The sequence below is a fragment of the Phyllostomus discolor genome, chromosome 3 (assembly GCF_004126475.2).
Source record: "Phyllostomus discolor isolate MPI-MPIP mPhyDis1 chromosome 3, mPhyDis1.pri.v3, whole genome shotgun sequence".
Taxonomy (NCBI): domain Eukaryota; kingdom Metazoa; phylum Chordata; class Mammalia; order Chiroptera; family Phyllostomidae; genus Phyllostomus; species Phyllostomus discolor.
Window position 1 is genome coordinate 196,106,429 of NC_040905.2, and position 13,465 is coordinate 196,119,893.

The window sequence follows — 13,465 nt, forward strand, 5'->3', positions numbered from 1 at the left end:
TCTGAGATTGCAGGCTGTTGCTCTTTCACGAACTGTCTTTGCCCCAATGAGGATCAGACACTAAGGATGCCTTATAATTACAAAGCCCAGAATGCGAAACCACAAACAGCTGACCAGGTGAAAAGTCTCAAAGGCTTCCTTCTCTCTGTCAGAAATCTCTACCCGCTGCTAAAATGTAACTACAATGCCAACTTTTCCATGGCAGAGGATAATATTAGAAGGAAAACTAGCTCGCATGCCCTGCATTTAGTTTCATTTCATTCTAAACAATTATATAAAGAAAGAAAACTACAGGCCATAACCTTAAGTGATTCACAAACTACATGTCTGGACGGCCTTTAACAATCAGAACTAGATGTTCTCTCTTTTGCCACCTCACCTCCAACTCCAGTGTGTTCTATCCAATAAGCATCAGAATATTGCCACATTTTATACACTGCTGGGGATTTCTTCTGGAAGCTAGCAAGACCTGGGTGTGGAGGCAGCCATGTGGATCTTGCTATAAATTGCGTATTTTCCCTTTCAGAGAGAACAAATAGAGTGGCAGAGCAGAACCAGCACAGACAGGAATCAGAGCACCCGAGTCCAAGCGGTAGATAACTCGGGACACGCCGGAAGCCCCACCACTGGGACTGTAACAGCAGCGAATTCACAGGGGGCACTGCTGCGGCTGCAATCAGGTAACACATGCAAAGTGATGAGAACACACAGCGAGGACTTCACGTCAGCTTTACTCTTACCCTATGACAATACCTGACTCGAAGTGACAATTACACGGTATTTGTGAAAACAAATTCTAACAAATCCCAACTCTGGATTACCCTGCTTACCTTTTTCCAACCCTCACATCAATGATACTCACTGCTCCAAAAAATAAAATAAAATAAGACAACACTCATAGTCAATTCTACTCAGCTGCTCCTGCAAAGTGTGGTGGCAAATACACCTGAAAGCAGGGTTAGATTTAATTTAAACTCACGACATGTGTATCATTTCAAACGTAAAAGTAAAAAACGTTTGTTTGAATCTATGGAGACTCAGTGTTATCAGCTACACGTCTCTAAATAACAGAGACCTGGAACTACAGATGATAATATTACTTTAGCATTATCTACATCATACAATCACACATTTTGGTCTTTACTCATGTCTATTTCTATGTAGTCCTCCTCTTTCTCCTCAACAGTATTATAATTCTTTGGTGTTTCTTTTGTACCCCGCAGCAAGGTCAAATAGCAGTCGAATGTGTAGTTGAATGAAAGTAACATTTGGCAGGGCGTTGAGCAGAGCATCTTTTCACCGGCATGAACACTCTGACGGGGGTACACAGAGGTAGCTCAGCCCGGGGGCTGGTCCTGAGCACACTGGAGACTGAGACAGGGGGATCCAGCTCTGCCAGGGACCAGCTGCGGGAGCTCGGGGACCTAAAAAGCCTGTTTTCCATCCCGTAAAACAGGGGTCATTTTACCTAGCTCTTAGGATTACTTAGACAGGTGAAAGAATATATACGAGGCACTTAAAATAAGGCTAATGATGAAATATTTAGGGGAAAATGTACTGATGTCTCCAATTTACTTTGAAATGCATCAAAAATGTATTCAGTACATAATGTCACTGAACATACTAAAAATGGTTATGTTAGGTATATCTCACCACGATCTTCTTTGAGTAAAAAAATAATTATAATAAATTTTTAAAACATGGATTGAAAGATGGGACAGACGTGATAAGCTAGTAAAATATGAAATGTAGAATCTAAGTAACGGGTATATAAATGCTCATTTTCAACCTTTCTGTATTTTTGAAGATTTTTACAATAAAACATCAGGGAAAAAAACAATGCTGGCATCTAGCAGTTTGCTTTAATTATCACTGACCAGTCCAAAATAACAGCCAGTAAATATTCCAACACTTAGCTCCTTTTTCATGGCAGAATTTTAAAACGCACCTTTTTGCCAGCCATCTATCCTTGTATTATAGCCATTCTGAAACTAAAAGTGGTTCACCTGGAAATTCTTAGACAGTGTCAGATGAACCACTTTTACGTATGTTTGTGACTTCAAGTTAAATTATTCTAAGGTACCACCTGCCAGGTGTTTAATCTTCCCTGAAGAAATACAAAAATCAAGTCAACAGATATCTGCGGTCGGTGATTAATAATTCAACCAAACAAAACCCTGGAAAACAAAGGATCAGAACTATTTGTTCCTAACTATTCCAGTACCTGCTAAAGCCTAAAAATTCCTTAGCCACAAGTACCACCAGCACTTTAACAGGTATCTAATGCACAAATATGTCAGCCAATTCTGACATATTTGCAGAATCTTAAGTGATATCCAATTAATTATTCCTCTGGTTTTGCTTCCCATTCCAACTGGTGGTTCAGATTTCAATGCGTTCAGCAGTACAGCAGGAACTCAGACACTACGCAGCATAAAACTTGTTAATGTCAGACCACGTCGCACTCGCTGGGGTGGCCACTATCAAAAATACAGAAAACAACATGTGTTGGTGAGGATGTGGAAAAACCGGAATCCGTGTGTACTGACGGCAGGAACAGAAAATGCTGTGGCCGCATGGAGAACAGCATGGTGGTTCCTCAAAAACGGAAAAACAGAATTACCACATGATCCAGCAACCCCGCTTTTGGGTACTTCCCCAAAGGAATTCAAAGCAGGATATCAAAGAGATGTTTGTACACCTGTGTTCACAGCAGCATTATTCACAACAGCTGAAACATACAAGCGACCCAAGTTTCCACTGACAGATGAAAGGGGCAAGAAAATGTGATGTACACATGCAATGGAGTATCATTCAGCCTCAAAAGGGAAAAAAAAATCCTGTCACATGCTACAACATGGATGAACCTTAAGGACATGACACTAAGTGAAATAAGCCAGTCGCACAAAGACAAATCCTGTATGAGTCCACGTACAGGAGACACCTCGGGTAGCCGAAATCACAGAGACCCAAAGTAGAGCAGAGGCTGCCAGGGGACGGGAGGGGACAGCAGTCAGGGAGTTCGAGTGCCGCGTACATGGAGTTACAGTTTCGCAGGACAAGAGTTCGGGACATGGATGGTGGTGATGGCTGCATGATATGAATGGACTTAATCCTACTGAACTGGATTCTTTAAAACGGCTTCGATGGTAAATGCTACAGTATGTGTATTTCACCACCACCACAAAATGGAAGAAATGAATCAGAGAACTCATCTCCCTGGAGGGCCCAAGGGTGCTGCTCCAGCTCGGAACTGACAGACAGGTAATAGACTCAGCGGTTATCAGTCCTTGAGACCTGGTCTTCCCTTCCCTCCCAGGGTCCCGCCCATTGTTTATTTCAGCTTCACAATGAGCCAACACCGCTCCTGCCACACCAGTTCTGTGTTAAAAGAGCAAGGCGCTTAATCTCTCTAAACCTGCTTCCTCTTTAACAAGAGGATAATTCCTACCTACCTGCCTCATAAGGTAGTAATGAGAGCAAGTGCACATAAAAGTACCTTTAAACTGCCAAGCACCTAAGAAACAAATTATGTTTATAGCTACTTACATATGGAAAATCCAGAAGGGGTTGTAACAACAGAAACTTCACAAAGCTCGGAACACCTCACCTACGCTTCATCCCAGGGAACACTGGCATGCATCCCTAAATAGCACCTCTCTTGCTCTCGCCCTAAACTGAAGGACGGCATGGAGGAAACGACAACAAAAACTCAGCTGAGGGCATTTCTTCTAACCACCCCAAACGCAATCAGAAACTACTATTTTACTAGTCCGAGGAAAATTCAATTTTTGTGACCCCAGCGTGAGCCCGAGACGCCCTGGGACTACACTTCCCACAAAGCATCGAGGCGAACCCGGGCGGCGGGCGTGGCGGCCTGGAATTCAGGGTGACCACGGCTCTCCCTGAACGTGGGTCGCCGTCCCCCGGAAAATTGCAGCGTTTAAGGTCGAGTGTGCACTGGCTCTCCTTTCTGACAGCGCTGTCACTCCGCGGTTCCTCCTGCGGCCCGCGCCGCTGCCCTCGCGTCCTTCCTGCTCCACCTGAGTGACCGTCACCTCCTGCTCTTGGCCTTGCCGCCGACGTCTGGGGTGTCACAGAAAGGCACCTTCTCCCTCTCCCTGAAAGCTCTCTCTCTCCAACTCGCCCAACAGTTGGGACCCGGGGGCCCTAGCGGGGTCAGACGGGACGGGCTGGCACGACACCACCCTGGGGCTCGGGCCGGCCCGCCAGCCCAGGCACCGCGAGCAGGGGGCTGGGCTCCCCCCACCCCCGAGCCGGGGCGGATCACGGACAGAGGTGGCTCCGCCTGGGGCTCCGGTTTCAATTTCGCAACGTGACGGTGCAAACCTGAGGCCTACAAACGCCGGCGGCGGCGTCCAGCGCCCCGCCCGCCCGCCAGCCAGGCCCGAACGCCCCAGCCCCGGGCACGCCGGGGCCGCCGCCGCCCGCCCACCCGGCCCGGTGCCCCGCCGGCGGCAGCGCGCCCCGGTCCTCCCGGCCTCTGCCCTCGGGCCCTGCGCGGCGCCGTCTCCGGCCCGCGGCCGCAGGCTCGCCGAAGCACTTACTCAGCTCGTCCTGGGAGGCGGAGGCGGCGGCCGCAGCCATGTTGCGCCGCGGCGGGAGGGAGGGGCCGGAGAGGGAGGGCGCGGACCGGCGGCGCCGGGGGCTCGCGGCTCCCGGGGCGGCAGGGGCCCGGAGCCGTCTCGGGTCGCGCCACGCGGGCCGCGCAGCGCCCACAAGGCCCGCCCGCCGCCGCCGCCTGCGTCCTCTTCGCTGCACGCGCCGCTCTCGCCGTCCCCCGCGAGGTCGCGACTCCGGCGCTCCCGCAGCCTCGCGCCTCTGCGGAGCCGCCGCCGTCAGTTGGCCGAGCCCGGGTGCGCCCGGCCCGCGCGGCGGCTCTGCGGCTCCGCGCCGCGCTCGCCCAACTCACGCTGGTTTTATATTTAGAAAGAGCTGAGCCATCCTCCCAGCGGCCCCCCCGCCGGGCCCGTCGCGCGCCCGCCCGCCCTCGCTCGCTCGCGGATCGTCCTGCCCACCTGCCGCCGCCCGCCCCGCGCGCCGGAGCCGGCCCGTGAGCGCTCCCCGCGCGGACCCGGCGCGCGGCGGCCTGCACGGGCAGCCCGGCCTAGCCGCCCCGCCGCGCCGGCGCAGCCTGCAGCGGCCCTGGCGCGCGGCGGCCGCGCGGGTGTCTGACCTGAGTCCGAGCCGGTCTCCATGCCGGGGACGCCGCGCGGTGAGCGCCCGGCAGCGAGGCGTTCGGGGGACTGGTCTCCGCACAGACGCGCGCTGCGGTCCGCCAGGGGCTCTACCGAGCTGGGCCCGACTGCCCCGACCGGGGGAGATCCTCGAGGCGTGGCCGAAGCTCCCTTTTGAACGGTCTGTGGCTGTCACGTTGTCTGGTCCCGACCTGAAGAAACACGCCTGTCCGAAGGAAGAGACGTGGACTCGGAAAAGTAGAGCCGGGTTCAGAGTCGGCGGGAGGAAGCCCCGCCCTGCGCCTCCCGCCGAACTTCTCGGCCGGGCGCTGACTCAATCCCCGGCGGGCGAGCCCCGGCGCTGCGAACCACCCGGGACCACGCTCCCAGGGCCCCTTGCCTCACTTGAGGACAAGTGTAGGTTTCTGATGCTCTTAGGAACTAGAACTACAGAGTGAAGGGAAATCACTAAGCACTGCTGAGAGTTAAATGAACCAAGATTTTTTAAAGTTCAAATTTCAGTATATATGTACATGAGCTATTTTTTAAATGTTTGTTCTAATACCTACGTTCCGTATGGTACCCCGAGTGATTTGCTTTGAATATACTGATTTTTAACTTTATACCTTGAGTTTTTCCATAAGGTCATGTACTTCAAAAAAAAAAAAAAGCTTGCAAAATGAAATTCAAATTAAGGGGTTGCATAATTGCAGTGCTTTAAGTGATGGTACTGTCCTAACAAATTAGGTAAAAGATCAGATACTTTTTTTTTTACGAGGAAGAAATCAAGATTCTAAATGGATTAAAATTGCATTTATTCCTAAAAGTGGGCATCTATAAAGCCCTAGTTAATGTCTAGAAAACTATGCCATTCCACGTGTAATGTTGACCACCCCCCCCCAAAAAAGTACTTACACAACAGTAAAGACACTATTTCCTTTATTGCTTTTATTACAGAAAGTATACATGGTCTCTGTAAAAAAAAATCAAGTCATTCAGAAAATCATAAAATTAAAAGTGAAAGTCCTTCCCCAGTCTCACTCCCCAGAGAATCTACGTAAACAGGTACAGTTGAATGCGTACCCTCCACAGCCCTTGCTTCCCTGCGTACGAGCGCAGCCCCAAACACAACCTGGATGGGGCGGGGAGTCACAATCACTATGAAGTCCTGCATCAGTATTTCCCCCCATAAACATTCTTCCACGTTAATTCAAAAGCTCTACATCACTGCATTTTTTGGTTGTTGCTCATGGCTTCATAGTACATCCAGTGAACCAACCCCTTTTTCTGAAGACATTTTGGCTCTTTTGTTTGATACTGTCACAAAGTCAGTGTACAAGGAACTATTTGCAAACAATACAATACTGAAGAAAAAAAGATTGTCCTCTACCTCCCTGCCCACCAATGGATGCAAAAATAATTGGAACAACATCCATGTTTCTCTCTCTCATCAATAAATTTTTTGAAGTTTTAAAAAGAGCCCTGGCAGGTGTGGCTCAGTGGATTGAGCGCTGGCATGCGAACCAGGGGGTCACCAGTTTGATTCCCACTGAGGACAGGTGCCTGGGTTGCAGGCTGAACCCCCGGTGGTGGGGCAAATGAGAGGCAACCACACATTGATGTTTCTCTCCCTCTCTTTCTCTTTTTCCCTCCCTTCCCCTCTGTCCAAAAATAGATAAATTAAATCTTTTTTAAAAAAATAATAATTGATATGTAACATTGTATGAGTTTTAGGTATGCGATATATATGTATGTGTTATGAGATGGTTACAATAAATTGAACTTTCATGACCACAAATAGTTACAATTTTTTTCTTGTGATGAGAACTTTTAATGTCTCCTCTCTTAGCAATTTTCAAATATACAATACAGTATTAACTATAGTCATCATGCTGTATATTATATCCCCAGGACTTTATTTTTTAAATGCAAGTTTATGTCTTTTAACTTCCTTCACCCATTTTTGCCCATCCCCACCCCTTCATTGGGTTGGCCAAAAAGCTCATTTGCTTTCCTTTTTTTCCCCATAAGATGACTCTAGTAGTGCATAGTTATCTTTAACTTCATTTGAAACAACTTCATTAGATTGTATTGTGACTGTATTGTAGCTGTCATTATCGGCAGGCATTTTAAAAAAAAAAACAAGATTGGTGAATTTTGTGCAGCCATTTTAATATTGAAGATGGAAGAAAATATGCAACATTTTCCGCATATTATGCTTTATTATTTCAAGAAAGGTAAGAATGCAACTGAAATGCAAAAGAAAAAAAAGATTTTGGCAGTGTATGGACAAGCTGTGGCTGATCGGACATGTCAAAGTGGTTTGCGAAGTTTCGTGCTGCAGATTTCTCTCTGGATGATACTCCATGGTCAGGTAGACCAGCTGAAGTTGATAGTGATCAAATCAAGACATTAATTGAGAACAATCAGTGTTATATCATGCGAGAGATAGCCAACATACTCAAAATATCCAAACCAATAAAGTTATTGGTAAAAAAAATGAGAAATGTGTCTTTTATTTTATGGACAAAACCATACAGACTTTTTGGCCAACCAAGTACTTGGTGGAGGTTTTTTTCATGACAGCTTAGCCTTGCTAACATCTCTCGAACATCAAACATTTCTTGCAAACACCCTCTCTTGCCATCCTTGACTCATTCTTACTCTCACTTTTATTGTCTTCCTATAGTCTGCCCATTTCCATCATCATCTCCCCTTTCTGCTCCCTTGTGCACCTTATTGGCAAACTTTTTCTGTAAAGGAATAGGTAGTAAATAGTAGATAGTAGATAGTTTAGGCTTTGTGGGCCATACTGTTCCTGTCACGACTACTCAGCTCTGCCATTATAACATGAGAAGAGTCGTAAACACCACACGAACAAAGGACCGTGCCTGTGTTTCAATGAAACTTGATTGACAAAAACAGGCGATGGGCTGGATTTGGATTAGGGGCCATCGTTTGTTAATTTCTCATCTGGGAACTTCTTAGAAAGGTAGGCTAGGAGGTGCACATTGGGGACTTGTATGTCTGCAAATGTCTCTAATCTACACCGAAACACCCAGGATACTGAGACAGAATCCTCAAGTGGAAATAACTTCTCACAATTTTGAAGGCACTTTTCAGTATTTCCTGCCTTCCCCAATGCCTTGTTTTCTTTGGCTCGGTTAGATCCCCCAGAGGTAGTGCTCTCCGCCTTAGGCTTTTATTCATGCTCACAGAGCCATTTGCTTTATTAGTAACATTTTTTAATTTCTAAAAAAGATCATCTATTTGAAGAAATTCAGCATTATGTTTTCTAATGTCCTTTACCCAAGGAATAGCTTTTCCTAGAATTTGGTACCAGGAAAACGTTTGACTCTCAGGGAAACTTCTATGCTGCCTTTTATGAAAGATAATAGGAGTTAAGTAACCCATTGCCATTCATTTTTTTGGTCTTGATTGTTAGTTCCCAATTGCATTAAACTCTCATACTTTATTCAATTCATTTGTATCCTCAGATGTTTAATAAATGTGCAGGAAGGGACACAGGGAGGGCAACTATTCTGGCAACTATTGCAACATCTCAGATGAAAATCAATAAAAATGGAAAGTTCCATTTCAAATTCAAGAGGCAATTAAAGAGAGATGGGATGTAGGGATCAAAGGACAGGGAGACCATTCCTGAGATTTCCAGTTTAGAGAAGTGACAAAGTAGATAATGTCCCTAACCAAGACAGGAATAGGTTTGGAGGCTAGGGAAAAAATGGGTTTTGAACATGTTGGGCTAAGCAAACCTATTCATTACCTCTCCCCTCCCACCTACTTACTTTAAAAAAAAAAGTAGCGGAAGTACTTTATAACAAGCAATACAGGAAAGAACGTTTGCCAGCAAAGACAAGAGCCAAGTTGTCAAGCAAATAGAAACACACCAGCTGAGGTCAAGCCAAAGGTGAACACTTCTTAGCCAGCAAGGACATCAGCTGTCACTGGGAAAGATGGGCACAATCAGAAAATCACGGGGCCACATGACAGTCTGCCCTTCTCTGTCTCTTGTCTCCAAGGGCACTGAGGCCCAGACAAGGGGCCTTGCGGAGAAGACTGACATCCAGTGTCCAGCAACAAGCCAGCAACAAGCCAGCAACAAGCCAGCACGGAGGATGAGAACTAATTTCTGGGCCAAGAGCGCCCAGCATGTGTTCACGGGATTCCAGCCTTTGTATTCAGGGTCTCAAAGGACTGTTTAAATGCAAGCCCCACAGAGGTAGGTGCATTGTGCCTCTGCCCAAATTACCTTTGGAACTGGATGGGGCCAATGTCGATGAGGCAGGGAAGATGTGTAGGCGAATGATATTTTTAATACTAACAGACAAATTGGGGAAACCCCATTTGAGTTTACCCCCAGGCTAAGCAATGCTTTGTCTCTCTTATAATCCTCAGTCCTCCCCTCACTGCCTCCCCCCTCCCCACCCCACACCCCACCAGGATCTTTCTACTCCTGTGCTGCAAACCCCATGTTTCTGTACATTCCTGTCCGGCTGTCCCAACCTCTCACAATCACCCCCAAAACTCCACTAAGCCCTCAATTTAGTACTTAACAAACACCCCTACAGCCTCAACAGCTTCACCGAATTCATGCTCACTTCCTACCTTATCTGATTATGCCTTTCCCCCTGCAGCTCCCATACAAACTGCCAAATCTCTCACACCTCACCTTCCACTCGGTGAGATGGTAGAACCAGTATCTTCCCAGCTCCTCGCTGGGACTCCCAGACCAAAGTTTGACCTACCTACGTCTTCCTCTCCATCCTCAATCCTGGAGCATCTTGGATGTCAACACCTGTTGACGGAGCCATCCCACAGACTGGCTTTTCAGTCCCTTGAATGTTTCTTCTCCTCTCCCCTTCACCGTCACTCTACTGCAGTGACCCACTCCCACAGCCACACCCCAGACTTGGTCACCACCTACAACACTCCTGCTGCCGAGAGCCTTCCCCTCTGCTAGCCCACCCAGTAGACCGCCATCCTGCCTCTGGCTCAATGATTCCAGTACATCCGTTCTTTACTCTGAAAAGCCAGGTGTGTTGAGTGACGAATGTTTAAGCTTCATCTAGGTTTAATTGATAAAAACAACAAGCTACACATATTTAAAGAAGAGTAAGGATGAGTTTTGACATGCATGTATCCCCACGAAAGCATCATCACAATCAATGATATCATGGACATCTCTGTCACCTCCACAGGTTTCCGAATGGACCTTCATAACCCTTCTCTCTCTGCTCCCAGACCCCCACCCTTCCCAGGCAGCCAGTGATCTGTTCTCTGGCACCAAAGATTAGTTTACAGTTTCTAGGATTGTATATAAATGGCATCACAGACTATGTATTCTTTTTGTTTGCTTGGTTTTTTAAAAATTTTATTTATTTATTTTTAGAGACAGAAGGAAGGGAGAAAGAGAGAGAGAGAGAAACATCAATGTGAGGTTGCTGGGGGCCGTGGTCTGCAACCCAGGCATGTGCCCTGACTGGGAATTGAACCTGCGATGCTTTGGTTCGAAGCCCGCGCTCAGTCCACTTAGCTATGCCAGCCAGGGCTTGTTTGCTTGTTTGTTTGACTTCTTCCACTTCGAGATTTCATCTAGGCTGTGGCAAGTATCAGTCGTGGGTTCCTTTTCATTGCTGGGTAATGTCCTGTTGTCCAGCTGTCCCACCACCATTTACTGCTTACCCATTTACCAGCTGCAGGACATTTGAGATGTTTCCAGCTTTTAACTACTACCAAAAAAAAAAAAAAGCTGCTGTGATCAGTCCTTTACAAATATGCTTTCATTGAGGTATAATTCACAGGCAGCAAAATCCACATTTTAATGTGTACGGTTCTCTCTGACAAACGGGTGTTGCATACAAGTTGACAGACATACACAATCACGGAACCGCCACCACAATTGAGCTACACTGGGGTGTTTTCATCACCCTAAAAAGTTCACTCAAGCCCCTTTTCTCCACTCCTAGTGCCTGGCAAACCACTAATCAATCTCCTTTCTGCCCCTGTAGCTCTGTCTTTTTTAAACTGGTATATAAATGGGCTCACACAGTGCATTCCTTCCTGGGTCTGGCTTCTCTCACTCAGCATACTGATTTTGAGATTCAGCTATATTTTTGCACATATCAGTAGTTTATTCCTTTCTGTGGTTGAATAGTAACAGAGAGTAGTATCTTACATGGTGTGAATATCTGTTCACTAGTGGCTACACATTTGAGTTATTTCCAGTTTTGGGCAATTATTAGTAAAGCAGCCATAACTATTCCCACACAGGTGGGCATATCTTTTCATTTCTCGTGAGCAAATACCTAGACGTGGGATCGCTTGATCGCATAGCAAGTGTATGTTTAACTGCATGAGTATATTGGTTGTTAAGCTTTGATTTCTAATCCTTTGATCCTTCTACTTCCTTCCTTCATATTAGCTAACTTCATTTTCCTTATCTAAATTGGATTCCATCTTGCATTTCAAACATCCTTTTGCTCATATGCTCAGCCCCGTGATCCACTGCCTTCCTGCCAAACTCCCCCTACAAAACCCCATCGCCTGAAGCAACACAAACATCCCTCTTCTCTATGCCTATTCTGGGAGTACTTTGCATTTCTTGAGAAAAATCACTCAATGTACATATTGATGCGCCATAAATCGGTGGTCTCTAACACTGCAGGGAAATCCTTCAGTGTTTTCCTAGTCAGCTCATACTGACCCCCTGAAAGCTATCTCAAACCTAATCCACTCTTATCAAGCTTCAGATCCCACTCCCACCCGCTGTTCCTGCTGACCTCTCAGCTGACTCCACCAAACACCAGCAGTCACGTACCTGTTGCATCTACATTCCTCTTTGCCTCCTTCCCTTCTGTTACAACGAACAGTGGACCCTGGCTCCGGGTGTAAGTCATCTCTCCATCTGTGCATTTCCTCCTACTTCTTCAGTCTTCGTTCTATAGGATCCTTTGCTCTGTATCTTCATCCTCTTTCTCTCTAGTGGACCCTTACTGTGCTATAGCTTGCTTGCTAGCTTGCTGTTTCTTTCTTTTTGGAAGATACTCCCACTGCCCTCTCCCATTACAGCCCTACAGAGCCAGGCAAGAGAGGTTTTTTTTTTTTTTTTTTTTTTTTTTTTTGCTGTTTTCTTTCCAGGAGATGGTCAGATTTCCCAGAAAGAATAGCACAGCTTCTAACTGGCTCCGGGATTCTTGGAGTCTCGGCGGAGCCAAGGCCAGAGGCACTAGGACGGGAGGACTCAGTGTCTCTGAGTCAGTTTATACTGAAAGAGCCGCAGGGTCCCAAGAGGACGTCTCAAAGGCTGCCCGCGTCTGGCATACAGGGCTTCACTGAGGAATGCTCCTCTTTCACCTGTAACATTTCTTTCGGATAGACTTTGGCACTTAAGCAACAACTTTTAAAACTCCTACCCTGAACGCCTAGGCTGTGCTCCTCCCTCCAGCTAAGGGGGAAGCGTGCTTCCTCCTCCTGAAAGGCATCTGCTCCGAGCCAGTTAGCTGCCCAGTTACCAGCTGAGTGACCTTTGGGCAAGACCCTTCCCTGCCCTGGGTGTCATTTTCTGCACAGCAGGGGTGGGAGGGGCATGCGGGACCTCTTCTGATGCTTTAACGTGGGTGATTCTAGAAGGAAGGGAGGAAAACCAGACAGACCTGCCCTTTCACACACACATGCTGACTCCCCACTCTGTACAGGGGAACAGAGGCTGGGCAAGGAGCTGTAAAAAAACAGGTAACTTCAATATAAATAACAGGTCATAGGGGAAAACTATGCAGCAATGAAAACAAATGATTTCCATGGATTTATAACCACACGCAACCATACTGATAAATCTCACAGACAAAATGTGAGATTTATCACATCAGCTTTGTCTCCAGCCTTACCTCTTTCCAATCTGCTTTCCATACCGAAACCCAAACAGCTGAAAAACAAACAAGCAAGAAGCCCATTTATTTGCTTAAGGTATTCCTAAGTCCACTTATGCTAGTTAGAGATCCCACCCGCTAGCTTGTTTACAAGTGAAACTAACTGGTTTGTCATTGGCTCTTTTTTTACTGGTGTACGATCCACCACACTTTACTACAATGATTGCTTTTAATCAAAATTTATAGTCTGGCCACCACTTCCAAGAAGGGGTCATTCTTTCCTGGTAATTTATTCATATGTAGCATGTCATTTGATTACAGACTATTCCAACTGGTGCGCTGTTTCTCAAGGTGTAATCTAAGGATCACCTGCAACAGGTT

General features: G+C 46.8%; 1 protein-coding gene across 2 annotated transcripts in view; it reads right to left on the reverse strand.

Moving 5' to 3' along the window:
- ECPAS (Ecm29 proteasome adaptor and scaffold) overlaps nucleotides 1-5,485 on the reverse strand; it is a 100,624-nt gene extending 95,139 nt beyond the window's left edge. Inside the window, exon 1 of one of the 2 annotated variants that reach the window (XM_028506366.2) lies at nucleotides 5,198-5,485. In XM_028506366.2, coding sequence (XP_028362167.1) covers nucleotides 5,198-5,219 — 22 coding nt within the window. In that variant the 5' untranslated portion in view covers nucleotides 5,220-5,485. Of the gene's footprint in view, nucleotides 1-4,568; nucleotides 4,930-5,197 lie in introns of those variants that run through there. The other variant, XM_028506362.2, reaches the window with a different exon arrangement.
- Between the last annotated feature and the right edge of the window lie 7,980 nt (nucleotides 5,486-13,465).